Source organism: Nuphar pumila, chromosome 1 (genome assembly GCF_984573655.1).
Source record: "Nuphar pumila chromosome 1, dmNupPumi1.hap1.1, whole genome shotgun sequence".
Classification (NCBI taxonomy): Eukaryota; Viridiplantae; Streptophyta; class Magnoliopsida; order Nymphaeales; family Nymphaeaceae; genus Nuphar; species Nuphar pumila.
This window is the reverse complement of record NC_143249.1, coordinates 42,562,363-42,590,281: the sequence shown is the minus strand read 5'-3', so window position 1 is coordinate 42,590,281 and position 27,919 is coordinate 42,562,363. Positions and strand designations below refer to the sequence as shown.

At 37.9% G+C, this 27,919-nt stretch overlaps 1 protein-coding gene across 1 annotated transcript; it reads left to right on the top strand.

Annotated features, from left to right (window-relative positions):
• Positions 1-617: 617 nt before the first annotated feature.
• On the top strand, positions 618-27,842 carry LOC149848820 (putative inactive purple acid phosphatase 1). Its single transcript, XM_089997623.1, has 13 exons — positions 618-688; positions 1,044-1,229; positions 2,240-2,331; positions 2,589-2,655; positions 2,747-2,869; positions 4,032-4,124; positions 23,115-23,244; positions 25,306-25,387; positions 25,589-25,721; positions 25,870-26,075; positions 26,161-26,286; positions 26,687-26,996; positions 27,367-27,842. The coding sequence occupies exons 2-13, from the start codon at positions 1,053-1,055 to the stop codon at positions 27,670-27,672; spliced, it is 1,845 nt and encodes a 614-aa protein (XP_089853749.1). The 5' UTR covers positions 618-688; positions 1,044-1,052; the 3' UTR covers positions 27,673-27,842.
• The last annotated feature ends 77 nt before the right edge of the window (positions 27,843-27,919 follow it).

Below are 27,919 nucleotides of genomic sequence, written 5' to 3'. Positions count from 1 at the left end.
AATCAAAACCCGTGTGGGGATGAAGGGTGGAATTTTGAGATGGGTCCGCCCGGGTCCACTGCCATCCGTACTTGCTGTAGAATACATTTAGAGCAGGATGAAGGGTGGAATTTTGAGATGGGTCCGCCCCGGTCCACTGCCATCCGTACTTGCTGTAGAATACATTTAGAGCAATTATAAGGATATTTTCACATTAATTATTTTTCTTATTTTTTAATCATTAACTAAGTCTAAGCTGTATGAGATATGTATTTGCATTTAACATCGCTTCTCTTGTTCACTGCCCACCCCTACCCACAATGGTTATTTTGGACCGCCATTTCCTTTGGAAAGTCTGGACCAGGACTCAAATACTTAGATCCGGTCCAAAATCCGACCCGATTCTAGGTCCAAATGTCAACTTTTCCTGTTCACTACGCGGTAAAAATTAAAATTAAAATTAAAATTATCCGTAGAACGATATCTTATCTTAATTAATCGAAAAAAAAAATCTTATCTTAAACCGAATTTGCTGAATATGCTCTTCTCAATTGATTGGTAGTTTCAGCAGTAAATCTTGTCACTGTCAATCACGGGTCTCTACTCTCTACAAAAGGATAATCCTCATCCATCTTACAGATTTCAACTCTTCAGTTGAATACTTTTATAAAGAATAAGAATTAGGATTCTCAGTTTTTCAATCTTTCTGGTAAGTTTCTAACTCTTTGGGCAGTTTTTCTAGAGTGGGAATGGAAGAAATTTGTCAAAGAGTCCATCGGTTTTGTTCTAGAGTTAGTTCTTGTTAATTAATGGGTACTTCTTTATTGTTTTCTTTTTCTGTGCTATGTGAAAACAAGAAGTTTTTGGGTGGTGGGATTCCTTTCTTTGTGCTTTTGATTGCATGCATGCTGAGAAAAAAGAGTATTGAATGCATTAGAGTTGAGAAAATTTGGGTGTATTTGCTTGTCTTTGATCGGTTAACCTATTTGGGTGTTGGATTTTTGGTATTCTTTTGCCTTGTATCGAATTTGTTTTTCTGATTTTGTTGTTGTTGTTGATCTTAGGTTCTAAGCATGATGGAGACGATCTGGAGATTACTTTTTTTGTTTTGCCTTGTGGGTTTTATGAATTTTATTGAGGCAAGGATGTCAGGAGAGCAGCCGCTTTCTAAAATTGCCATTCATAGGACTACTCTTACTCTACATGAGTCTGCCTTTATTGAAGCGTCTCCTCTTGTCCTTGGTTTGAAGGTAGTTCCTCCATTGTTGATGAAATTCTTTTAGCTAGTAGGAACCGTTCTGGATATTTATAAGTTGTTGTCTAACGGTGAAAAATTTGCGGTGTTCTATGCAATGATTCTCTACTATTTTTTTTGAGAAAAGGGACTGCTTCTTCTTCTATACAGAGCATAAATCTCACTCAGTACTAAAAGAAAGTGTTGAACAAACAATGGTCCCAGATACAAATCGGGTTCAGATTGTCTCCTTTAGAAATTTTTTGATTCAGCATCCACTAGACTGACTTGGTTTAACTTTCCTTTCATTGACAAGTTACTGATTCAGGTGTACCGAGTTTTGACGATGTTTTCTTAAGTTAGGTAAAGCCAGCCGAATCCTGAATCCAGAAATTGGTTCTTTTGTTGATCATATCAGTTTCCAAGTCAGACAAATTTTGTGCATGTTGCAAACATGCCGTGAGGATCATCTGCTTTTGGATGTAAAATTCTGTCATTGTTGTTGGTCCATATTGCTGAAATTGGTCATATTCATCCTAAGTGCATTTTGTTCTCATAGTAATTAAATCAAAGTACACCGTAACTATCAAAGTCACTTGGGTAAAATGGTGGTAAAAAATCAAAGCATAAATGTTACGGACAAGAGATGGACCTTTCAGCATTTTCAAAGTAGTGTTTAAAATTTTCATTGAGCGTGTGTGTGTATGACCTCCTGAATGTGCACCAGCATTCAAAACAAAGTTAAAATGCAGCCAGCGATGAGGATATGGCATGCTGTGTCAGTGCTTGGACCCTCATGCTTCAAGGGAGGAATACGGATAACCTAGCCTTAGGTACACAAGTGACTTGAAGTCAAATGGATCTGTTATCCACATTGGCCAAGTATTGAATTTTTTTTTCAAGAACTTTTTTGGTTAATAACCTCATTGTAGGTGTCAATTTGATCAATAATGATCTTATATACATTATAAGCACTATGTGTTGACATATCTTGTACTAACCTTTGGAAATGCTTGATTGCTTCAGGGTGAAAACATTGAATGGGTAACTTTGAAGTTTAGTTATCCCAACCCATCAATTGATGATTGGATAGGAGTTTTCTCTCCTGCAAAATTTAGGTATTTCCAATCTTCTCCATATTATGTAATATTCTGACATGATTGGTTTAGTTTCATTTTATTGCTATGGGTTTGTTATGTATATAATAAGTCTTTTGCTTAGAGTAGATCCATATTGCTAAGAGGAGACTGGGTTAAAATTAATCGTTACAAATTTGTTTCATCCATAATTTATCTGACTGCATATGTTAGCAGCTTGTTTAAGTGGTATCTTTTTCATTTGATATGACAAAAGGCTATGTTCTGCATATTTTCAGTGCATCAATTTGTGAACCTGAAAACAAGAGAGATCAGGCTCCACTATTGTGTACTGCTCCTATTAAGGTTTGTTGGAAGTCTTGTACAGATATCATGCATGTTGGGTTGGAAAGGAAAAATGTTTGCTTTATTTTGATAAGGCATTTATTTTTTGCAGTACCAATATGCAAATTACTCAAATCCAAACTACACTAATACCGGGAATGGAATATTGAAACTTCAATTGATCAACCAGAGGGCTGACTTTTCCTTCGCACTATTTTCAGGTGGCATCTCAAAAGTATGTTCTTACTTTCCTATAGTTTTTATTTGACGTTCTCTTTTACTCTATAGCTTCCCTATTGTGAATGATGTGTTATTGTTGTTTCTTTCTACTGGAAGATATCTGCATGTTGTACCGGTGTCTCTGTTCTGACACAGTTCTACAAAAATACTGTCATAATGTCAGTTTGATTAAGAATAGTGTCGTGGATCACAGTTTTATTTTCTCAGTTGTGAACATGACCTGCAATTTTAGGTGAGAGTGACGGCTTTACACTGGCCACATAGATGTAAAATAATTAGGGATGAAGAGAAAAGGTCTCAGCATGGTAGTTTGTATGCTTTATGTAGAATCTGTTTAAAGCAAATTTAAGAATATTGAACCAAGTCTAAGCTGTATGATACAATGAAAAAATAGCATCAATGTGATGCTAAAGTACAAATAGGCAGGTGGCTTCTAGTCAGGTATTTTGAATTAACCATCACACTACTTTACTTCTCTTGTTCTATCAATGTTTGATGTTTTACTTATAATATCATGGCCTGAGGTGTCATTTGATAAATGAGCAAGTTTACAGCTCATGATTCTAGCCTTTCTTTATTATGCTTACCATTTAAAAAATGTAAGGCCATCCCCTTTGATATCTTTGGGAGTGGTTGATTTAGTCTAGGGGAATGATTTTGATGCAGTAGCACAGTCAATTTCAAGAGCCTCTAACATATGTGCACACCTACTGCTTTATTATTTCTGTTTGGAGGCTCTTTTCACATTTTTATGGATGCCTCAATATTTATGGTTATAAAAGCCCTCCATACCGCATCTATATAAAAATATGTTTTTGAGGAGTTTATTTATTTTATCTGGTCTGACTTTTGCACAATTACGTGGAAGCTTTGTGCATTTGTTGTGCTGCAGTACTCATTTCTGTGTTGATCTATTTGCACTAATATTTATCAACATGAGCTTTCATTTTTATTATGTAAGATTGAAAGATGTAGCCAGTAGCCTGTTTCCATCCTGTAAGTTATTTCTGAATGCTGTTATTTATTTTTAGACTTGGAATACAGGCATGCTTGTATCTTTTTCTTAGGCATTGTCAATGACTATTATTGTGGTGTGTTTTCTCTATCACCGTGATCTAACTGGAAGCTAAATTCTGGTTCTGGTTTTTAAACCACAGCCAAAGCTGGTTGCAATCTCAAATACAATAACTTTTGCAAATCCAAAGGCTCCTGTTTATCCACGCCTAGCTCAGGGGAAGTCATGGAATGAAGTAAGTATTTCTTTATAGTTTAGGCTTGGTCGGTAATGCAAGCATTCAAGAATTGCACATGCCCTGTGCTTTGCTTCATATATATCAAACCGGAAATTTTTTATTTCCTTTTTTTTTCTTATCTATATGTACAATTCATGTATTTGGCATCCTCAGATCTGTCAAATGTGAAAGTAATAGCTCTCCATCACATATATGTAGTTATGTTCATATTTCTGTCTATGATTATAACTCGTTTCCTTGCTCAAAGATTGTGTCACTCTGATAATTAGTTGATTTTTGCCAGTTTTTTTCTTTTTCCTTTTCTAAAATTTTGGAATTAGATACTCTTCTGGTTCATTTGAGGAGGCACGAGATGGAACATAATTAAAAGTTTTTACTTTTGTTTCTTTAAATGTACTTTTTGTTAAGATTAGCCCTCTAATATATATATATATATATATATATATATATATATATATATATATATATATATATATATATATATATATATATATATATAAACTGAAATACCCATCAAGGGCATTCCAGTCATTTTACATTGTAATAGGCATCAGCCCATTAGGGGCTGACTGTGTATTTTTATTTCTTTTTTATTTTTTGTTTTAACTTTTATGTAAATTATGTGATGTCTTGGGCTGCTCCCTTTGCCTCTTATGTATTATAAATAGGGCTTCAAGCCCATGTATATTCTAATGCCTTTAGAGCATTTCATTCAATACAAGAACATTTGTTTTGACCCTTGTGTCGGTAGTGTACCTTGATCAAGTGTTCTTTTTGGTTGTTTGTGTTGTTGTAAGTCCATAAGTGACATTTATTTACTTTCGTGTTATTTCATTACATGGTATCAAAGCTTTAGTGTTCTTGAGTTGTTATTAATTTGGAAAAGCCAAGAGAGGATCGTGAGATCGATGGAACATCGGTTTCTGGGGTCATTGCATCGGGAAGCGCACTATCAAAAAACTCCTCGCCGAATATATAAAAAAATGAAAAGAGTGGAGGATGTGTCATTTCAATTTATCAATAGTGTTGACATCAACAAATGCTCTAGCTTAGCAAAATTTGACTTCGCTAGTGATGCATGGAAGTATCTTAAAGATATGTATAGTGTCAAGGATATTACTTATGTATGCAATGTCCAAAATATAGTGTTAATTATGACTCAAGGAGAGATGAGCATTAGGAAATATTATAATACCCTCTCTCTTCTTTGGGATGAATTGACTCTTTTAAAGCCAAAATGACATTGCCCCCAAGATGTAGAACTTCGTAAAAAAATAAATTAGAACAAAACATTTCTATCAATTTGTTAATGGCTTAAACCCAAATTTGAAGCGACCAAGTCGGCCCTTCTTCATAGAGGAGATGTACCTACCATAGTTGAAACTTTCGAAGAGTTAACTATGGAGGAAAATAGTTTGAAAAAAACATCTGCTTCAAAGGATGAAGAATCTGTGCTTTCTATGTCAAAGCCCGAAAATCACACTAGGAGTTAGAAACCTCCTTACTTTGTAAAAAATAATGAGAATGAAAGAAATTCCAATGACTATGGAAGAAGTCAAAGTGATAAAAGCAGTGATCATGAATACAAGAAGGGTGGCAATATGTTACTATTGCTATAAACCAAAACACATCAAACATTTTTGCCCCCAAAAAAAGAAAGAAGATCAAAGAGATGATAAAAGGGTGGCAAAATAATATGTTACCATTGCTATGAACTGGGACACATTAAGCATTTTTGCCCCCAAAAAAGGAAAGAAGATCAAAGAGATGATAAAAGGGTCGCATCGGTGGGACCATCCTTTGAAAGAAATGGTGTAGACAACTCCAAATGCATCGGCTCATTATTTTGGCACAACTCATGGAGGCACTACAACCAATGTTAAAAAATTAAGCTTCTTCCTTCTCGGGGGCGGTCGTGTCCACAAGTGGTGACCCTGGTAAAACTTCTTGGATCCTTGACTCCGGTGCTTCTTTCCATATGACTCCAAATGAATTCATATTATCCGAATGTCATGCAAACCCTAATAATTCTTATGTTTCAACCGCCAATGGAACTTTCTTAAAAATTAAAAGTTTTGGGTTTTTTTAAAAAACAACAAACTTTCTTTATACCAAATATTAGAGTAGTACTAAAATTGAATTTAAATCTCTTATCTGTTTCTTAAATTACGGTTCATGGATGTAAAATTTTGTTTTCATCTAATGATTATTTAATACAAGATCTCCAGTTCGGGAAGCCGATTGGGCGAGACCATAGAAGAGGAGATCTCTATGTTATGTACAATCTTGAGTTATCAAAACATAACTTTTGTAATTTTGTGGAAAAGAAAGATATAGAAAATTGGCACTAAAAACTAGGACATTATTAGTATGTCTAAATTACATTTGTTTTCATTTCTTACATGCTATAAAGAAAGAGATTTTGTTTGTGAAGATTCCATCCTTGGTAAAATGAAATCTTTACCCTTTGGGCTTAGACATTTTATATCTAAAAATCTATTTGAGTTGGTACATTCAGATGCATGGGGACCAGCTCCGGTTGTATTCAAAGGAGGAGTATCTTATTATGTTGTGTTTGTAGATGATTATAGTAGACACTCTTGAATATATTTTCTTAAACACAAATCCGAAGTATTTGATTGTTTTAAAAAATTTCATTGCTATACAAAGACTTAATTTAGAACCAATATTTAAATCTTTAGAACTGATTTCGGAGGAGAATTTGTGTCAAAAAGTTCAAAAATTATCTTGACTTACGTGAGATTATTCATAAAAAATCCTGTCCTTGTACTCCTCAACAAAATTGACTAGCTGAAAGGAAGCATAGACATATTGTTAAGATCGCTAAAACACTTCTTATATCAAGAAATGTTCTAAAAATGTTTTGGGCCGAAGCCGCTCTTACAGCAGTTTATTTGATAAATAGAATGCCTTCGAAAAACATTAAAAACATTTCTCCTATTGAAAAATTATTTAAAAGATCTCTCGATTATAAAAGGCAAGTTTTTGGTTGTAACTGTTTTGTCCTTACCAACAAAAATGACAAACTTTTCTTAAAACCAATTCCTTGTGTTTTTTTAGGTTATATCGAAAATCAAAAGGGATATAGATGTTATGAGACTAAAAAGAACAAATTATATGTTTCAAGAAATGTTACTTTTCTTGAAAACAAAAATGGGTTTGGTAAAAAGAAAATCCAAGAGCACTGTAACTATTCATTTCTTTTCAACCTTGCCAATAAATATGAAAGATGTGATAACATTCATGATGTGCATGATAGTGACAACGAGGACACTCATGTGATCTATGTCACATGGGTGCGGGTGCGACACGGGTGCGGCACAATTTAAAAATTTTTGGACACGGAGACTCTGCTATATATATATATATATATAATTGGACTCGGGTCCGGACCCGACCCGGATCCGGACCGGGTTACCGTTCCGACCGGGACCCGATCCGGGTACTTTTAATACCCCCTCCCCGTGCTTATTTAAAGCACGTAGGGGAGGGTTTGCATTACACAAAACCCTCCGGATGCTCTTTCTCTCTCCCCATTGCCCGACCTTCCCCCCTCTCGCCGCTCGCTCTCCCTCTCCGTTACCCTCTCCTCCCCCTGTGCCCTCGTCGGAAGAGCCTTCCCGGAGCTCTCTCCCTCTCTGCCTCCCTCTTCTCTCTCGAACCCACCCTCTCCCGAGCCCTCGTCGGAGTCCTGTCTCACCGGCAAGCTCAGTTCAGCGAGCACCTCTCACCTCCCACCTCCCGTCTCTCCCGTTCTCTCCCATTCTCTCCCCGAGCAACCCCGATTTCCTCTCTCTATCCCCCTGTTTGTTTCCCCCCCTGTGCGCACCTCGTCTGTTGGAGACCTATCTTCCCCGGCAACCTCGCGCCGACGACCACCCTCTTCCACGACGACGACCCCCCTTTCACCGACTCCTTTTTTAGGTAATCCCCAATCCCTCTCTTCTTCTCCTGTTGTTTTCTTCTGCTTCTGTTTTCTTCTTTTCTTCATCTGTCTTCATCTTCATGGCAGGACGACAGGGGTTTTGCCCCTGTCGCCTGTTACTTCTAACTGGCGGGGGCAAATCCCCTGCCGCCTTTGCATTTTTGGTTGGCAGGGTACAAACCTCTACCCCTACCTCTCTATCTCCCTCTTCTTTTTTGCAGTGGAGGGGTCGAGCCCCTCCCTGCCACCTATGTTAAGTCGGTTGGCATGGGCTTTGGCCCCTGCCTCTTGCTTTCCTGCAGGCCGGCAGGGGCAATGCCCCCTGCCTCCTGTGCTTAGACGATCAACAAATTTCTTCTTCTCCTTCCCTCGCCCTCTTCTGTTCGCCGGCGGCCTGGCTCCCCTCTGGTAAATCCTGACACCCCCCCCCCCCTCCTCGTCTCTCAGCTCGCCAGAGACACCGGCAAGAGGTCGCTGACCTCCTGCCTCCCCTCTTTCAGGTGCGTTGATCGAGTCTATAAAGTGGATGGACTCGGCCCAGGTGCATTGACCGAGTCCGACAGTTGTTGACCGAGTTCGCTTTGTATCCGAAGCCGCACCCGTGTCTGCACCCATGTCGGGGCGTGTCGACGCGGGTGCGTCGATCCCCTAGCCAAGTCCGTGTGACATAGCTCATGATACACATGGGAATGTGAATGAGGGTCTTAATGGTATAAACCTATCTCATAATGAAATTCAAACCTATACTCGACGTACCGACGACCATCTACCATATGCTTTAGAAAGATATTCTCAAAATCAAGATATAGATTCTTCTACTGTTAAAAAATCCATGAGAATTTCAAAAACTCCTTTTAGATTTGTATCCTATGATTCATTTGAACCTGAGTATAGATCTTGTCTAATGGCTATAGACTCTTATTTAAAACCAACATCTTACCATGATGCTAAAAATCATCAAGAATGTATTAAGGCGATGAATGATGAATTAGGAGCTTAAGAAAAGACAAAAACTTGAGAAATTCTAACATTATCTAAAAGAAGAAAAACTATAGGACGTAGATGGGTATATAAGATAAAAACTAAAAGTGATGAGACATTAGAAAGATATAAAGCTAGGTTAGTAGCCAAGGAATACAATCAAGAATATGAGATAGATTATGACGAGACATTTGCTTCAGTCGCTCGAATGACTACTGTCAGAACCCTTATTTCTATAGCATCAATTAAAAAATGGTCAATCTTTCAAATGGATGTAAAAAATGCTTTTTTAAATGATAATCTCAATAAGGAAGTTTATATGGATTCTCCACTAGGTTTAAGTTTAGCACATGAAAAAATTCTTCGGTTACGAAAAGCATTGTATGGTTTAAAGCAAACTTCCAAGGCTTGGTATGATCGATTCAATAGTGTGATGACACAACTTTACTTTAAATCTTGTTATACTGACACTACATTATTTGTTAAGTCTTCTAATGGAAGAATGATAATATTACTTCTTTACATTGATGATATAATTATTACAGGAGGTGACAAGCAAGAAGTTAATCATATCAAAGATCCACTTAAAGATAATTTTGATATGACAAATCTTGGTTTTTTATAATATTTTTTTTGAATAGAAGTGGTTTACTCACCTCGTGGTTATTTTTTGTCACAGACTAAGTATGCAACAAAGATCATAGAACGATCATGACTCTCATATGAAAAACAAGTTGATACTCTAAAGGTTATAAATGCAAAAACGAGGAAAGATGATTGAAAACCTCCGAAAGATCCAACTCTATATAGACAAATGATTGAAGCTTTGTCTTATCTCTCTATTACTCGTCCTGATATTTCTCATGCTATTCATTTTGTTAGTCAATTTCAGCATGCTCCCACTACAGTACATATGAGTGTTGTAATGAGAATTATTAGATATGTTAAAAATTCTATTAATTATGGGTTATTTCTTTCATCCTTTTCCTCATTAGAAGTTATTATATATTCTAATTCTGACTAGGGGAGATGTGAATGATAGACGCTCAACCACTAGTTCTTATGTTTTTGTAGGTGATTTTCTAATTTCATGGTGATGCAAGAAGCAGCAGAAGGTGTCCTTCTCTTCTACTGAATAAGAATATCATGCCATGGCAACAACTACGTCTGAGTTAATATGGTTAAGACAATTATTAAAGGATTTGAAAGTTCACATTGCAGAACCCTAACGATTATGTTATGACAAGATCACATTATACATTGCAATCCATCATACATTCCATGAAAGGACCAAACACATTGAAATGGATTGCCACTACGTTCGTGAAGAATTTCTGAAGAAGTCCATCACGTTGCCTTATGTTCCATCTGAGTATCAATTGGCAGATTTCTTCACTAAAGCACTCCTGTCACCTAGGTTTCACTTCCTACTTGGCAAACTCTCGGTTGTTACACGTTAGTTTGAGGGGGGTGTTAAGATTAACCCTCTAATATATATATTTGTTGTTGAAAATAGGTGGTTCTTTGCTTAAGTTATTTTATATTAGAGGGTTTTTTGAATTTTTGTCCTCATAAGGACCTACGTGTAATTTCTCCTTTTTGCCTCTCTCTATTTAATATAGAGAGAAGCCCTAACTAATGGATGTAATCGAGTTCTATTCTCACAGCTGTCTCTCTCCTTCTCTCTCTCCTCTCTCTCTCTCTCTCTCTCTCTTCTTCTTCCTCTCTCTACCTAGGGTTCGGGTCATCCCTTCTCCTCTTCAACATGGTATCAGAGCTAGCGATCTCAGGAGCGTGATCGAGGAGCGTGATCGAGCTGATCTCAGGAGCGTGATCTACATCCTCGAACCAGGTGTCGATTAAAATTTTTTTAGATTTGATGACAGATCTGGCCTAGATCTGTTATCAGACCTAAAGAACAACATAGAGAACATCGTGGGAGTACTCAGGTCAGGCAGTCGTAAATTTTTTTTTCTTCACATCTGGTAACGCCTGGGTGTGGCAGCTGATAGCAGATCCTAGTGTCGTATGGCTATGTCTGCTGCCATGAGGTGTTTGTGGCTGTCGTGACTTACAACATCTGCAAATATGATTTCAGTAATTGTTGTCGTGACTTACAGCATCTGTCGTGATTTCAGCATCCACCGTGATCCTTTATGCTGTCGTTATTATTTTGTTTGTCGTGATTACATCTGTTGCCGTGACTTTAGCATCAAACCCACATCAGCCGTGATCCTTCATGATGTCGTGATTGTTTTTCCCATGCTGTCGTGATTAGTTTCAGCATCGGAAGCTCTGTAGTGGAAACAACCATTTTTTTGTGTTGAAAATCATCATGTTTATGTGAAAGTTGTTTTTGGTCGTTGGTTATAGCTGATGCGTGACTGTTATGTGTGTGGACTGCTGTTCAAGACTCATGTGTGTGGGCTGCTGTCCACTATTGTCGTGGAGATTGCAGGCTTAATTCCTGTGGTTATTTGGCTGCTGTTCACTATTGTCGTGGAGATTGCAGGCTTGATTCCTGTGGTGCTGGGGAATATTCTCCTCGTGTGACCTGCTGTTCCTTATTGTCGTGGTGTTTCTTTTGTGAACAGCTGGTAGGTTGCTTGAAATCTGTCCAGATTTTTTTTGAAACAGAAATATTTTGTTAGTATGGCTGAAACTTCAAAGTGTGATTCCAAATTGGAACACATTGGTGAATATAAAGCATTTGCCAACCCCTTCTCGTATGGCTCTTCCGTAAGGTTGAATGAAAACAACTATGCCAGATGGTCCAGAACTTTTATGATGTCGGTATCTGGACATCGTCGAAAACATATTTTGTTGGAAGGCGAACCCAATGAGAAATTGGGAAAATATGTGACTTGGGATGAAGATAATGACATAGTTATGTCATGGATCATGAATAGTGTCGAACCCCATATTGCAGATGGATTGATCTACTATAGTACAGCCAAACTGATGTGGGACAATCTTCGTGATACATATTCACAAGAAACGAATGTGAGTCGTATCCTGCAAGTCGAACAGGAAATATATAATTTGCAACAGGGAGATCAGACCTTGGCCCAGTACTATGCCTCGGTCAAAGCTGCATTTGAAAGACTTAATGCTCACAGGCCCCTATGTTGCTCAAAGCAAAAAGATCATCAAGAACAAACCATGGTTGCTCGTTTCCTTACAGGTCTTTCTTCAGATTTTTCCGTTGCAAAAGTTCAAATGTTAACTGGATCAGATGTTCCCACTCTTGCCGATGCTTACAATCGCCTGAGTAGATTTGCGATCTCTCTGCCACAATCTCAGTCTGTGACTCAGTCATCTGCTCTTGTTGTCCCATCTAGTTATGGGCGTGGAAATGTTCAGAATATCAGAGGACGAGGACATGGACGTGGTATGGGTGGCAGAGGAAAGCTTCAATGTACATTCTGCGGAAAATCTGGACATTTAGAAGATCGTTGCTGGGATAAGCATGGTCGGCCAACCTCTTCTTCATTAAAGTCATATACTCCTAAAGCAAATGTGACTACTATCGAGGCTACAAATGTACAAAAGAATATTGCTGAAAATGAGAGTAGTATCACTCTTAGTCGTGCCGAATATGATGAGCTCATAGCTCTTCGACCTTTGAGTTCCACTCCTCCTGTAGCTGGTGTTGCATATTCAACCGGAAATCATCTTCATCCGACTGATAGTAAGTGGGTTATTGACTCTGGTGCATCCAGACATTTGTGTGGCAATTCTCGTGTTTTTTCAGATCTAAAGGATATTAAAGCTCAGATTGGAGTCTCCTTAGCCGATGGGAGCTCCTCCCCGGTTGTTGGTCAGGGAAATATTTCAATATCCTCCTCATTACAGTTGAAAAATGCTCTTCATGCTCCAAATTTTCCTCAAAGTTTACTTTCTGTTAGTTGTCTTATAAAAGAACAAAACTGTAGAGTAATATTTGATCCAATGGGTTGTCATTTTCAGGATTTGCTGACGGGGAAGAAGATTGGTGGAGGCTATGAAGAAAATGGAATTTACTACCTACATCATCCAATGGGTACTGTCCATGCTGCAGTGGAACATTCATTCAATCCTGTTCAGTGGCATCGTCGTCTTGGTCATCCTTCTTTGTCAAAGCTTCGGTCGGTCTTTCCTTAGATTCCTTCCACCACATCATTTTAGTGTGAGGCATGTCAGTTGGGCAAGCATCATCGAAGTTCGTTTCCTTCGAGTCAGAGTCAGTCTAGTAATAAAGTTTTTGAACTTCTTCATGCAGATGTATGGGGTCCTAGTAAGATTCCTACTAGGACTCAGTGTCGTTACTTTCTTGTTATTGTTGATGATTTCTCTAAGTTGTCATGGGTATTTTTAATAAAAGAAAGATCTGAAGTTCCAAGTATTATCAAATCTCTAATTCTTGAAATAAAAACTCAGTTTGAATCTATTGTCAAGATTGTTCGCACTGATAATGCTCTCGAGTTCAAATCAAAAGGTCTGTTACAATTTTACTAAGATCATGGCATCCAACCTCAAACTTCCTGTGCCTATTCATCTCAACAAAATGGGGTGGCTGAGCGAAAACATCGACACCTCCTTGATGTTGCCAGGACCATTATGATTCAATCCAATGTTCCTACGTCATACTGGGGTGATGCGATTACCACTGCTTGCTATCTGATCAACCGCATGCCTTCGTCTTCTGTGGGTGATCAAATTCCATTACATATCCTAAAACCTAATGCTCCACTTTTCCCTTTATCACCAAAAATATTTGGATGTGTTTGTTTTGTACACAAACTTTGCCCTGACCGTGATAAATTAGCCTCTCAAGCTACAAAATGCATATTTATCGGTTATCCAAAAAATCAAAAGGGCTATCGATGTTATGATCCTATTTCTCTCCGAGAGTATGTCAGTGCGGATGTATCTTTCCTGGAATCCTCTCCATATTACTCTATTTCTAGTTCCTCGCTGCAGGTTTGTCCAGTTGAGTCTTTTCCATTACCTATACCTCCTTTTCCTTTGGAATCTGTGCCCCCATTACCGAATCAAACTTCATCCACTTCCAGATTTAATAATCCTCCATTGGTATATGTGCGTAGAGCTCCACTTCCGCAAGAGCCTTCATCTTCTTCTTCTCCTGAGGTAAGTTCTACTGACAATAGTGATCTCCAGGATGATGATAACAGGCCTATTGCTCTACGTAAGGGGACAAGACAATGTACCTTATATCCCATATCTCATTTTGTCTCTCATGCCAGAATTGGACAACAGTTGAAGTCATTTGTTTCAGCCCTGTCTGCTGAAACTATTCCTCTGAATTATCAACAGGCCGCACTTGATAATCGCTGGAAGCTGGCTATGCAAGAAGAAATGACAACTTTAGTATCTCAACATACCTGGGATCTCGTTGATTCCCCAGTAGATGCTGACATTGTTGGATGTAAATGGGTATATACAATAAAGTACAAATCTGATGGTTCTATTGAAAGGTACAAGGCCAGATTAGTCGCGAAAGGGTATACTCAGACATATGGAATTGACTTCTTTGAAACTTTTTCTCCTGTTGCACGGATGGGTACCATCCGTCTTGTTCTTTCAGTAGCTGTTCAGCATGGTTGGAGTTTATGCCAATTAGATGTGAAAAATGCATTTCTCTATGGGGATCTATCTGAGACCGTTTACATGCAACAACCTCCAGGCTTTGAGGTTGAGGGGGAGTGTCAGAAAGTGTGTAGATTGCGAAAGGCGATTTATGGCTTGAAACAAAGTCCTCGTGCATGGTTTCAAAAGTTATTTGAAGTAATGTCAAGCTTTGACTTTAATAGATCAGCAGCAGATCATACTCTTTTTATAAAGAAAACTAGCTCTGGCATAGTTGTTATGGTGGTATATGTGGATGACATTATTCTTACAGAAGATGATGTGAAAGCTATTGAAGCCACAAAGGCTCATCTTCAAAAACACTTTGTTACAAAAGATCTTGGTTCACTCAGGTATTTTCTGGGTATAGAAGTTGCTAGGAGCCGAGAAGGGATGGTGTTGTCTCAACGGAAGTATGTTCTTGACTTATTAAAGGAAACATGCATGTTGGGAGCTAAACCAGCAAATATTCCCATGGACCATAAAGTTCAGTTGTTTGAAGAAGGGTCAAAACCTGTTGATAGTAAAAGCTATCGCTCCCTAGTAGGGAAGTTATTATATGTAACTGTGACCAGGCCGGATATTGCTTTAGCAGTAAACAAAGTTAGCCAATTTATGGACAAACCAACTGAAGTACACTGGAATGCAGCCATAATGATTCTCAGATATCTAAAATCATCCCCTGGAAAAGGGTTATGGCTCAGGAAAGGTGGAACTCTGGAGATAGTAGCCTATTCAGATGCTGACTATGCTGGATCTGTAGTAGATAGAAAATCTACTACAGGATTCTGTGTGTTTCTGGGAGAAAACTTGATTTCATGGAGAAGTAAGAAACAAACTATGGTTTCCAGGTCAAGTGCTGAATCGGAATATCGGGCTATGGCCCAAACAGCTGCTGAATTGATGTGGGTTTGCACTGTTCTTCATGACCTCCAGGTGAAGGTTCTCTCTCCAATGACCATGATGTGCGATAACAAAGCGGCAACATATATAGCAAACAATCCTGTCTTTCATGAGAGAACAAAGCACATTGAGGTTGATTGCAACTATGTAAGAGATATGATTCAAGCTGGTCATATTACTACCAAATATCTAAAGTCGGAAGACCAAGTTGCAGATATGTTTACAAAGCCCCTTGCTAGGCCAAATTTTTCAAAGTGTTGTGACAAGCTGAGCATGATTGATATCTATGCTCCAGCTTGAGGGGGAGTGTTGAAAATAGGTGGTTCTTTGCTTAAGTTATTTTATATTAGAGGGTTTTTTGAATTTTTGTCCTCATAAGGACCTACATGTAATTTCTCCTTTTTGCCTCTCTCTATTTAATATAGAGAGAAGCCCTAACTAATGGATGTAATCGAGTTCTATTCTCACAGCCGTCTCTCTCCTTCTCTCTCTCTCTCTTCTCTCTCTCTCTCTCTCTCTTCTTCTTCCTCTCTCTACCTAGGGTTCGGGTCATCCCTTCTCCTCTTCAACATTTGTATGTATATATATGTAAACCGGAATACTCATCAAGGGCATTCCAATCATTTTACATTGTAATAGGCGTCAACCCATTAGGAGTTGACTCTGTATTTTTATTTTTTTTTATTTTTTGTTTTATGTAAATGATGTGATGTGATTGGGCAACTCCAACTAGCTGTTGGAGCTGCTTCCAATGGTCGGAGTTGCTTCCAAAGGTCGGAGCAGCCCAACGGCTACTTGGGCTGCTCCCTTTGCCTCTTATACATTATAAATAGGGCTTCAAGCCCATGTATATTCTAATGCCTTTAGAGCATTTCATTCAATACAAGAACATTTGTTTTGACCCTTGTGTGGGTAGTGTGGCTTGATCAAGTGTTCTTCTTGGTTGTTTATGTTCTTGGAAGTCCATAAGTGACATTTATTTACTTTTGTATTATTCCATTACACTTGTGTAATATTTTTTGGTTTGTTGGATTATCAAGTTAGCGGATGGTTTTGAAATGTTCAGTTTCCTTCCTCCAGTTTGCATGAAGCAAAGCCATTTTCAATGATACAATAAGAGAAAATTATGAGCTACTAAGCTAGTAATTTCCTTTTTCCTTTTTCTTTTTCACACTGCCAAAAATGACTCGAACAATGTAAGCACTAAAAAGATTCTAAAACAAGGACATAAAGAATAAACATCACTTGTCACCTTTACAGGTGCAAGTTTATGAAGAAATAGGCATTGTCTCATATTTAATAGAATAGTAACACTTTTGATTAATTTTGTTGATAATTTTTTTTTGGTATTTAAGTATTGCTTTTATTTTAATTGAACTATTTTCACCAAATTTACTTTTATCAAAGCAACATTTAGTAAGATCTCAAAAATATTATGGCAGAAAGGATTAATTGTATCATATAATTTTTATTGCAATATAAGTAAAATACATTATATAATAGTTTTTTGTTACAAGTTACAATGTTTCTTAGTTATGTCAGGAATTTTTTGTTTAAACAATAAAAGAATGTATCATACTAATGAACATGAACACGCATGTGCTCATGCACATATGAGGGGTTAATTTCTTGAGGTTACAAATCAACCTGATAAAAAGGCCTTGCTGGAATGTTAATATCACCTACCCACCTATGCACGCGTGCACACAAACATACATACAAAGAGAAAGCATGTATGCATAAACACACACATCTATACATTCACAGAGTTTTCGATGAAGGTTAGTGCCTATATGAATACAAGTTCTTTCCTTTTTTGACTTAATAATCTTGATAGAAATATGGTATTTTCTATCAGAACTGCCAGTAGAAACCAAGAAGAGGAGTGGGGAGAGAGAGAGAGAGAGAGAGACAGAGAGAGAGAGAGCAAAGGCTTCTTTGGTGAAATCGACAGCCTTTTCTTTTCTGTACAGCTGCACTAATACTTCATTAAGATAAATAGGGTTAGAGTACTTTTTACATGGACAAAACTGTCCTGTGTTAGTAAAACAAATTACATTAGAGTATAGAACATACACGATCCATATGGATCTCATACTGGATCCATATATGATCCATATTCTAATACCCTCCCTCAAGTTGTGCATGGGAGTGAGCCATGTGCAACTTGTTTTTCAGGTACCAAAAGCGGTTACTTGTGAAACCTTTTGTGAACATATCAACGACTTGGTCTTCTGAAGGCACATAAACCGGTTCAATCTCTTTGTCTGCTATCTTTTGTCTGATGAAATGTTGATCAACCTCAATATGCTTAGTCCGACTGTGATGAACCGGGTTTAACGCAATTTGTATAGCACTTCTATTATCACACATAAGAGTCAATCTTCAGATATCCTCTCGCATCTCTGTAAGTAGATGCCTAATCCAGGTCACTTCTGCTGTGGTAGCTGCCATAGATCTATACTCTGCCTCTGTGCTAGATCTTGCCACAGCCTTTTGTTTTCTGCTACTCCATGAGACAAGATTCCTTCCAATGAGAACACAGTATCCTGAAACAGACCTTCTTTCATCTGGATCTCCTGCCCAGTTTGCATCTGTATAGGCCAATATGTCATGTTTTGGTGTCCCCAAAGGAGATTGAGCATATACGAGTCCATCACCCACCGTGCCTTTTAGATAACGAAGAATACGTTTGACAACATCCATGTGACCAGTCTTCGGTTCATGCATGAACTGAGATATTTGATTTACAGAATATACAATATCTGATCTAGTAAAAGTAAGGTACTGTAACATGCCCACTAGGCTGCGATACTTGCTTGCATCAGGATATAACTCACCATCACAAATACTGAGCTTTTGATTGACAACACTGGGTGTAGGCACAGGTTTGCAATCCGTCATTCCTGCTTTGGCCAGAAGATCAAGAGTATATTTGTGTTAAGTTAATGACATTTTTCCATCCTGTCTGTCTACCTCTACACCAAGAAAATATCTCAGTTCTCCAAGATCTTTCATTTTGAACCGCATGCTTAATAAAGTTTTAACTCGTTGAATATGATCTGGAGCATTACCAGTGATCACTATATCATCAACATATATGAGTAAGAAAACCATAGTGGTTTCATCCCCGTATATGAATAGAGAATGATCTAGTTGGGAACGAATGAAACTGTGGTTCTGAATCTCTAAGGAGAAGCTCTCAAACCATGACCTAGAGGCTTGCTTTAAACCATACAATGCTCTGGTTAATTTGCATACATATTCTTTTGGGTCTCCCTCTGCATAGCCTTGAGGCTGTTCCATGTAAACTTCTTCTTTCAAATCCCCATGAAAGAATGCATTTTTAACATCAAGTTGACTAAGGGGCCACCCATGTTCAATTGCCAGGCCAAGAATCATACGAATAGTTTCCATTTTCACCACTGGGCTGAACGTCTCATCATAATCTTGACCGTATTCTTGAGTAAAACCTTTGGCAACAAGACGTGCCTTGTATCGTTCAATGCTACCGTCTGGTTTGTACTTAATCTTATACACTCATTTTGAGCCAACAACATTTTTATCGGGTGGACGACCAACTATCTCCCATGTTTGACACTCATGAAGTGCCTCGATCTCCTCATTCATTGCTTCAATCCATTTGTTAGATTGAACAGCTTGACAAAACCCAAGTGGTTCTTTGTGTTTTTCAATCTTGGATAGAAAGATTTGAAAATCCATAGAGAAGTTATCATAAGTCACCCATTTTTCAATAAGATGCCTTATCCTGCCTGATCTTCTTGGTGCCTCTTTATTACTGGACAATGCCACTTGTTCTCCAACAGGTACATCTGTTTGCTCTCTGGGTCTCCTGGTATAGACATTTCCTTTGTATCTCGGACATTCTGTTTCTGATACCTTATCTGAAGCTGTCTCATCATGTACGCTTTCAGGAACTAAAGTGGTATGTTCTGTAGTATGTGAAATAAGTTCAGCACTAAGCCATGGATCATACCAATTAGCAGTCGCGTCAATATGTTCACGATTGTGGTCTGCTTTATTTTCTAAAAAATTATTTTCATCAAAGACAACATTTCTGGAAATTCTGATCTTCTTATTGGCGGGGTCATAGCACCTGTAACCCTTGTGTTCATCTGCATAACCTACAAATTGGCATATAGAGGCTTTGTCCTGAAATTTAGTTCTCATCGATTTATCAATGTGTACATAACATCTGCATCCAAAAACTCGTAACTCATCATAATCAGGTTGTACACCAAAAAGAACATAATAGGGAGACTCATCTTCAAGGATAGGCATAGAAAGACGATTTATCACATGAGTGGCAGTGTGAAAAGCTTCTGTCCAAAGACTAATAGGCAAGTTACAACCATGCATCATACTCATTGCACTTTCCACAATATGTCTGTGTTTACGTTCAACAATTCCATTTTGTTGTGGAGTGTACGGGCAAGAAACTCTATGATGTATCCCATTTTCTTGGAGAAAATCTAAAAATTCTTTGGAGGAATACTCACCACCTCCATCACATTGGAGAATTTGAATATTTTGGGAGAATTGAGTTTTAACGTAGGCATGAAAGTAACGGAAAATAAGAAAAACCTTTGATTTGTGTTTCATAAAGAATATCCAGGTAAAGCGAGAGAAACTGTCAATAAAAGATACATAATATTTACTTCCAGAAGAGGAAAGATTGGGGGCTGGGCCCCAAACATCAGAACATATTATCTCAAAAGGCATGGAAGCTCTTTTATTTATTTGATAAAAAGGAAGTACATGACTTTTGCAGACCTGACAACTAGGACACATTTTATCCTTCAATGAAGGTGAAACAAACTTTGAAAGAAAACCATTGGACACTAACTTTTCAATAAAGACTTGACTACAATGACCAAGACGAGAATGTCAGAGATCTGACTTATTACATTTGGATAAACTTAGGACACTTTTAAAGACATGATCAAACTTGGGCTTCAGGACATTGGAGGCTGAATCTTCATTGAAGACATACATGTTTCCACGTCGCTCTCCTTTAGTGAACATCTCCTTCGTTTGAAGATCCTTGACAAAGACAGAAGTAGGAGTGAATTCCACAAATGAATTGGTAGAATCAACAAGCTTTGAAACAGAGATAATGTTTTTCTTTATATTTGGTGCATGAACAACATTAGATAAAGGAATGGAAGAAGACTCGGACAAAGGTATGAGAACATTGCCTACGTTTGAAATAGGGTGGTGAGTCCCATCTCCAGTTACAATATTAGATTTACCAAAATAGGGAATCAAAGTAGAGAACTTACCTGCATTGTCAGTGACATGAGCTGCTGCCCCAGAGTCTACATACCATATCCCATCATCACTCTGTTTCAGGTTCAAGTTGGCCATAGCAGACATCAGGAGATCCTTAGCATCATCACTGACTCGAAAGGTACCTGCAGTTCCTGATGTGCCAACATTTCTATTGCTTTGTATTCTATTACGATTTTGGGGGTTGTACCAACAGTTGGCTTTAATGTGACCACGTTTGCTGCACTGGTAGCATGTGGGAACATTTTTTGAAAAGCTGGCAGTGAAATTTGGTGTAGGTAACAGCTCACGTCCACCCTGGAGTTGTGCTCCTCTGCCTCTACCACGCCCTCCTCGTGCACGATCAACAATCATCCCTGTGGCAAGAACATCATGTGTAGATGGTTGTCCGGCCGAAGCATCCGACATGCCTTTTAAAGACATCTCGTACTGGAATAGTTTAGCGCGTAAATCTTCAAAACTGGGCAACGTCGGCAAACACAGTAAAGAAGTGACAAGAACATGATATTTTGAACCTAGGGCATTCAATGTCTGCTGCACTTTTTCTTTATCTGACACTGGATATCCAACAATGGCCAATTGATCTGTGATACTTTTGACTTGATTTAAAAATTCAATAATGGTCATTGCCCCTTTTTTCAAAAGTTGGAATTCACGTTTGAGAAATAACACCTTAGCCTCTGATATCTGAGAGTAGGTCTGAGCTAGAGTCTCCCACAATACTTTAGCTGTGCAATCATCAAGAATGAAAATTAATACTTCTTGCGACAATGTGGAAGTGATGTACGCAACGAGGGCCTGATCTCGCTTCATCCAAGCAACAAATGCAGGGTTGCGAATGATGTTTGGCAATCCTCCGTCCTCTTTGGCTTCTTGTGTGATAGATTCTGGAGGCGTTGGAATGGAGTCATCCAAGTGACCTGAAAGGTCTTGACTTCGAATGAAGGGAGTAATCTGCCTTTTCCAGGTCAGGTAGTTGTTTGTGTTTAACTTTTCGGAAACTAGTTGCCCCAGGAAATTAGAAGAAAGAACAGAGTTTGTTGAACTATCCATTTGCAGAAATTTATGGCAGAAATAGACTTTATGACAGAGAGATCAAGGATGGCTGAAATAAGACTGATATCGTAAAGGACTCAGAAATCTGCTTTATGATAGAAGAACCAGAGAACGTCACGACAGGATTTTAAAGAATGTCACAACAAGGTTTAGACAGCTGATCTGGGTATTGTTTCAATATTTGTGAGACAAATAACAAACCATGAACAGATCTGGGTTTAGACAGCTGATCTGGGTATTGTCTCAATATCTGTGAGACAAATAAGAAACCATGAGCAGATCTGAGTGTATTCAGATCTGTGAATGGAAAAACGAGCCTTGAATGGAGTTGTAGAGGTGTGTTAAATAAGGAGAATGTAACCAGAGCAGATCTGAGTGTACTCAGATTCTCGTGACCAAGAGAGGTCACGTGAAACAAGGACAACACAAACAGAAGAAAGGGGATAACTTGGCTGGATTGACCAGTCTATACAGAAGGAACTCGAAACAGAGGAACTCGACTGGGGTGACCAGTCCAGTCTAGACCAGATTTACGTGAGAGGACACGTGAAACAGGGGGAACTCGAAAATAAAAGAACTCGGCTGGGGTGAATGATCAGTCCAGATCAGATTCACGTGAAAGGATACGTGGAATCAGCCTTTCCAGAAATAACGAGGAGAAACAGGAATAACGAGGAGAGAAACGAAAAGAAAAAGGAAAAACAAATCGTGACCTGTCGAGGAGGAGAACACACCTTTTCCAGAAATGAAGCGTGACCTGACGAGAATGGGGATGCAGCTTTTCACGTCCCAGATGAAACTCGTTTTACTCTCAGTACTGTCGCTGCTCTGATACCATATCAGAACTGCCAGTAGAAACAGAGAGAGAGAGAGAGAGAGAGAGAGAGAGAGAGAGAGAGAGAGAGAGAGGCTTCTTTGGTGAAATCGGCAGCCTTTTCTTTTCTGTACAGCTGCACTAATACTTCATTAAGATAAATAGGGTTAGAGTACTTTTTACATGGACAAAACTGTCCTGTGTTAGTAAAACAAATTACATTAGAGTATAGAACATACACGATCCATATGGATCTCATACTGGATCCATATATGATCCATATTCTAATATTTTCTTGAGCTTGTAATATTTCATGTGTGTTGCTGACTTTGACTTATTTAATGTGCAGATGACAGTTACTTGGACAAGTGGTTACGATGTCAAGGAGGCTGTTCCTTTTGTTGCATGGGGTCCAAAAGGAGGACCTCAAACTCAGTCTCCTGCTGGAACTTTGACTTTCAGTCGTAGCAGCATGTGTGGTATGGTTTTGTATTTTACTTTGTGCATGGATTGGTAAAGTTTCTGGAAGTTGATTCGGGATATATGTTCCAGATATCCCCTTGTATTTTTTTTTTCTGCACTGTAGACCAAGCCAGAATTTAGCTTTATGACTTTCAGTCTGAGATGCTAATTTCTTAATGTTGAGCTGAGTCATTACCCAATGCTATTCCATTTCAAGCCGCTAAATATTTGAGACTGATATTTATGAATCTTTTTTAAAGGATGATATAGATATTTAAGACTTTCCATGTTTTAATAGTCTACCTCTAGATGTATTTGATGTTTTAAACTTCTAGAAGTTTTGAAGTTTCGATATCTTTTTTTTATTTTGTTATGGATCCGAAACACCTGTATTTTATATCCTTCTGGTACACTTTTTACAACAATGAGATAGATGATGTATACAAAGTAGGCAATATATTGAGTTTGTTTTGATTTTAGCATGATTTTCACATCACAAATTTATTATGATTAAATTGTAACAAATTTAAAACATTGCCAATATATGTGATAAGAATACCTTAGCCAAGAAAGAAAAATTCCAATGGATAAATAGGTAAATGACAATAAAATTGTTGCAGAGGACGTGCTTTCTGAAAGATAGATTGAAGCACATTTATTATGCATATTATGCAAGTCATCTCCAATAAATATAATAAGAATTAGATCTCCATTTTCAGATATATGAGCAAAGATAGTAAGGCCATTGAACTTACAAAAGATGTGTGTCCATACGTGGATACATGTGTGAAAATGTCTTCAAAGAGACTGTGCACAAAAGCCCTAAGTTCTTAACGTGTGATTGTGAAAGTGTCTTTAAAAGCGACACTATGATCAAGATACTAAGATCTTGATGAATGAAGTAAGCAAGAAAGCAAAATAAGAACTCTTAGAGCACTTATGCACAAAGGCACCACCCACAATGGTTCACAAATGCACAAAGGCATAAAAATAATATGGAAAAACTTTATTGAAGTGAATGGCTTTGACTCAAAGCCTTAAGCAAATACAAGGGGGATGCCCCTTTATATAGAGAAGAAGTGGCCTTGGAGGGGCTCCACTTCTAGTCGTTGGAGGGGCCCAACGACTAGAAGGTGGGCCCCCCAAGGTACACGGCATTCAATTTAAAAAGAAAAATAAATAAAAACAAGAGAATTACAATCATATTCAATAATATGAATATGCGCAAAATGAAGAAATAACTAAAATACCCCTACAGCTAGTACAAGAAAGAAATATATATTTTATATACATAAGTAGGTAGATACATGTAAATATATATGTATATGTATCTTCCTTTATATATATAAAATATATAGAGAGAGAATACAATGTTATGAATTACAATTTAACAGTGATGTGTGCACAAAGGCACAAGATGAACACTTGAAAAAGTGTGCACAAAGGTACAAGATGAACACTTACAAAAGATTACAAATGCACAAAGGCATAAACAAAAAGGAATCTTTATTGAATGTTGAGAGAGCTTTTTCTAAAAGCTTAAATAATTCAAAGGGGGTGAGACCCCTATATATACATTTGAGAACCCTTGGAGGGGCTCCACATATAGACCTTGGAGCCCCTCCAACGGTCATATTATGGACCGTTGGAGGGGCCCAATGTCTATAAGTGTGGGCCTCTCAATGGCTAAGAAATAAAAGAACAAAAAAAAGAAAGATAAGAAAAGGAAAAATGTAAAAAGAAAAGAAGCATATTCCAAATAAAATATGTGTGAAGGAGAACAAGACTATTTTACCCTTATCGGGTATTACACACACACACACACACACATATATATATATATATGTGTGTGTGTGTGTGGATTACATTTTAACATGTTCAAGGCTAGCTAATTGCCTTAGTGGTATAGATGATCAATATGATTTTGTAGTGAACAACCATTTGAAACTAACATTGTTTAAAAGTTGAACCTCTTGTTTTTTTGTCAAGAAACTTGGAATTTTGAATATTTTCAAATTGTTAGTACTTTTGAAATATAAAATCACATTTGAAAGATTATCTTTAAATCTGTTTTGCAGGTTCTCCAGCACGGACAGTAGGATGGCGTGACCCTGGTTTCATTCATACCAGCTTTCTGAAAGATTTATGGCCTAACTCAATGTACTAGATGCTTAATTCTGTCACCAGATATTGTTTGCTTTTATTTTCTAGTTTTGTCTTGAACTTCCATTAACCAAAAATCTTTCAATGGACTCCATGTCTGTTACAGTTACATATGAATCTATTGAACCATATTGACTATATGGATTTTTACATAGCCACCTTTAGTGTCTCAAGCATTCTTTTGCATTCTTGATACAGACATACCTACCAGCTGGGCCATAGATTATTTAATGGCTCATACATTTGGAGCCAAGTTTATCAATTTAGAGCATCTCCTTATCCTGGGCAGGACTCATTGCAGCGAGTTGTGATTTTTGGCGATATGGGAAAGGTTTTCCTTTGAAGTTCTCTTGGCAAGCTTTTGAATGCAAAGTTGAAATTATAATCTGACAGTCTTAATCTTGAGTTGCATGATGGTAGATAATTTTTAAATGATCAGCTATTTCTTGGTGCACTTTGATTTCCTATAATCTTTTCAGGCAGAGCGTGATGGTTCCAATGAATACAGCAATTACCAGCCTGGTTCTCTAAACACTACAGATCAGCTTATCAAGGACTTGGACAATATTGATATAGTCTTCCATATTGGTGATATATGCTACGCTAACGGGTACATATCACAATGGGATCAGTTTACTTCGCAGATTGAACCGGTTGCTTCAACTGTACCATATATGATTGGAAGGTTAGCTTAACTATTGCTTTTCTCTGCTTAGACATTGTTCACTAGACCTTATAAACATCTTGTGCCTACATGACATTTCATGCAGTGGAAACCATGAACGTGACTGGCCAGGAACAGGCTCCTTCTATACCAACATGGACTCAGGCGGAGAGTGTGGTGTGTTGGCTGAAACCATGTTTTATGTGCCTGCTGAGAACAGGGCAAAGTTCTGGTACATGCATTATTTTTCTATGTAATAACTTGTTTCCAATTTTATGTGCTTGCTGATGACATTTGGCTTAGTCACAAGCCAGAAATTTGCTCTGCCTTGGGTTGTGACCTAGCCTGGCAGTAAAAGGCTGTAAGCCTGCCTAAGTTGAAGTATGGAACCAGGCTGAACAACTCCTAGTTGGTTTTTTGCTTTTTATGCTTTCACAAACTAGCGTAGTTGATCAGCCAATAGACTCATTTAAAATCAGAATCAAGTCGCTTGCTGATTAAATTTTATTTGATTTTTTCATTAGTTTTTTTCTCTTGAAAAGCTTGCATATCTGTTTGATCCCTTATTTGTTTTCATGCTATCCATGTATATGCACAACTTCATATATCTAAGACATCTAGTTCTTGTTCAGGTATTCAACCGACTATGGCATGTTTCGTTTCTGTATGGCTGACTCGGAGCATGATTGGAGACCAGGGACCGCACAATACAAATTTATTGAGCATTGTTTAGCAACAGCTGATAGACAGAAGCAACCATGGTTGATCTTCATGGCACATCGTGTCTTGGGGTATTCCTCTAATTCATGGTATGCTCAAGAAGGATCTTTTGAGGAGCCTATGGGGAGAGAGAGCCTACAAGGGCTCTGGCAGAAGTACAAGGTTGACCTTGCTTTCTATGGCCATGTACACAATTATGAAAGAACATGTCCTATCTACGAGGTATGATGTCATTTTTAAATGATCAGCACATCTCTCCAGTTTCATGCCTATCTTCTGCTAAATCATAGTATGACTGTGAGGAACTTGTCATATTTCCTTCAGTTTTTATTTTCTTTTCATGCTTACAGCATCATCTTCATGTATAGATAGACCATTTTTAACTGTTAATATGGAATGCTAGTTTAACTTGTTGCACTTCTAGCTATAAAACAATGGTGCTATGCTGGTAGCCAGAGAAACATCTGACTAGCGTGAATCATTTTTCTTGGTCTAGCATAGAACATGACAATAAATGGGAAGTTTGTCTTCTATTGCAGACATGACTTTGAAGCTTAACTGACTGAATCAAGCACTTTTTTTTTTGTTGCAGAACATATGCATGAGCTCAGAGAAGTCTCACTATACAGGCCCACTGAATGGTACCATCCACATAGTTGCAGGTGGTGGAGGTGCCAACCTTGCTGAGTTCACCACCCTCCACACAAGTTGGAGTTTGTTCAGGGATTATGACTTTGGTTTTGTAAAACTCACAGCATTCAACCATTCATCTCTACTTTTTGAGTATAAGAAAAGCAGAGACGGTAATGTTTATGATTCCTTCACAATCAACCGGGATTACAGAGACATCCTGGCCTGCACCATTGACAGTTGCCCAACAACGACGATGACTTCTTAATTCAAGCTATCTGATTCTTCCAGTGAATATATCAACAAAGATGCAACTGTAAGAATTTGTCCATCACTTCGTGGAAAATGAAAGAATAGCTGAACTTATATTACACTGTCCATATTACAACCTCAATAATTATCTATTGTTTATAAAGTATCGTAGAAGAATTTGTTGAGTTCTCTTTTTGTCAATCTATTTCTCAATTAAATTTGCTAGAGTTTGTAACATAACTATTCTATCTGGTTATCCTTGG

What these genes read in the sequence shown, in the direction of transcription:
- LOC149848820 (XM_089997623.1), top strand. Translation starts at nt 1,053, where the DNA reads ATGATGGAGACGATCTGGAGATTACTTTTTTTGTTTTGCCTTGTGGGT. An exon ending in TTCTCTCCTGCAAAATTTAG is followed by an intron (nt 2,332 to 2,588) that starts GTATTTCCAATC and finishes GCATATTTTCAG; the next exon opens with TGCATCAATTTGTGAACCTG. An exon ending in GAGAACAGGGCAAAGTTCTG is followed by an intron (nt 26,287 to 26,686) that starts GTACATGCATTA and finishes GTTCTTGTTCAG; the next exon opens with GTATTCAACCGACTATGGCA.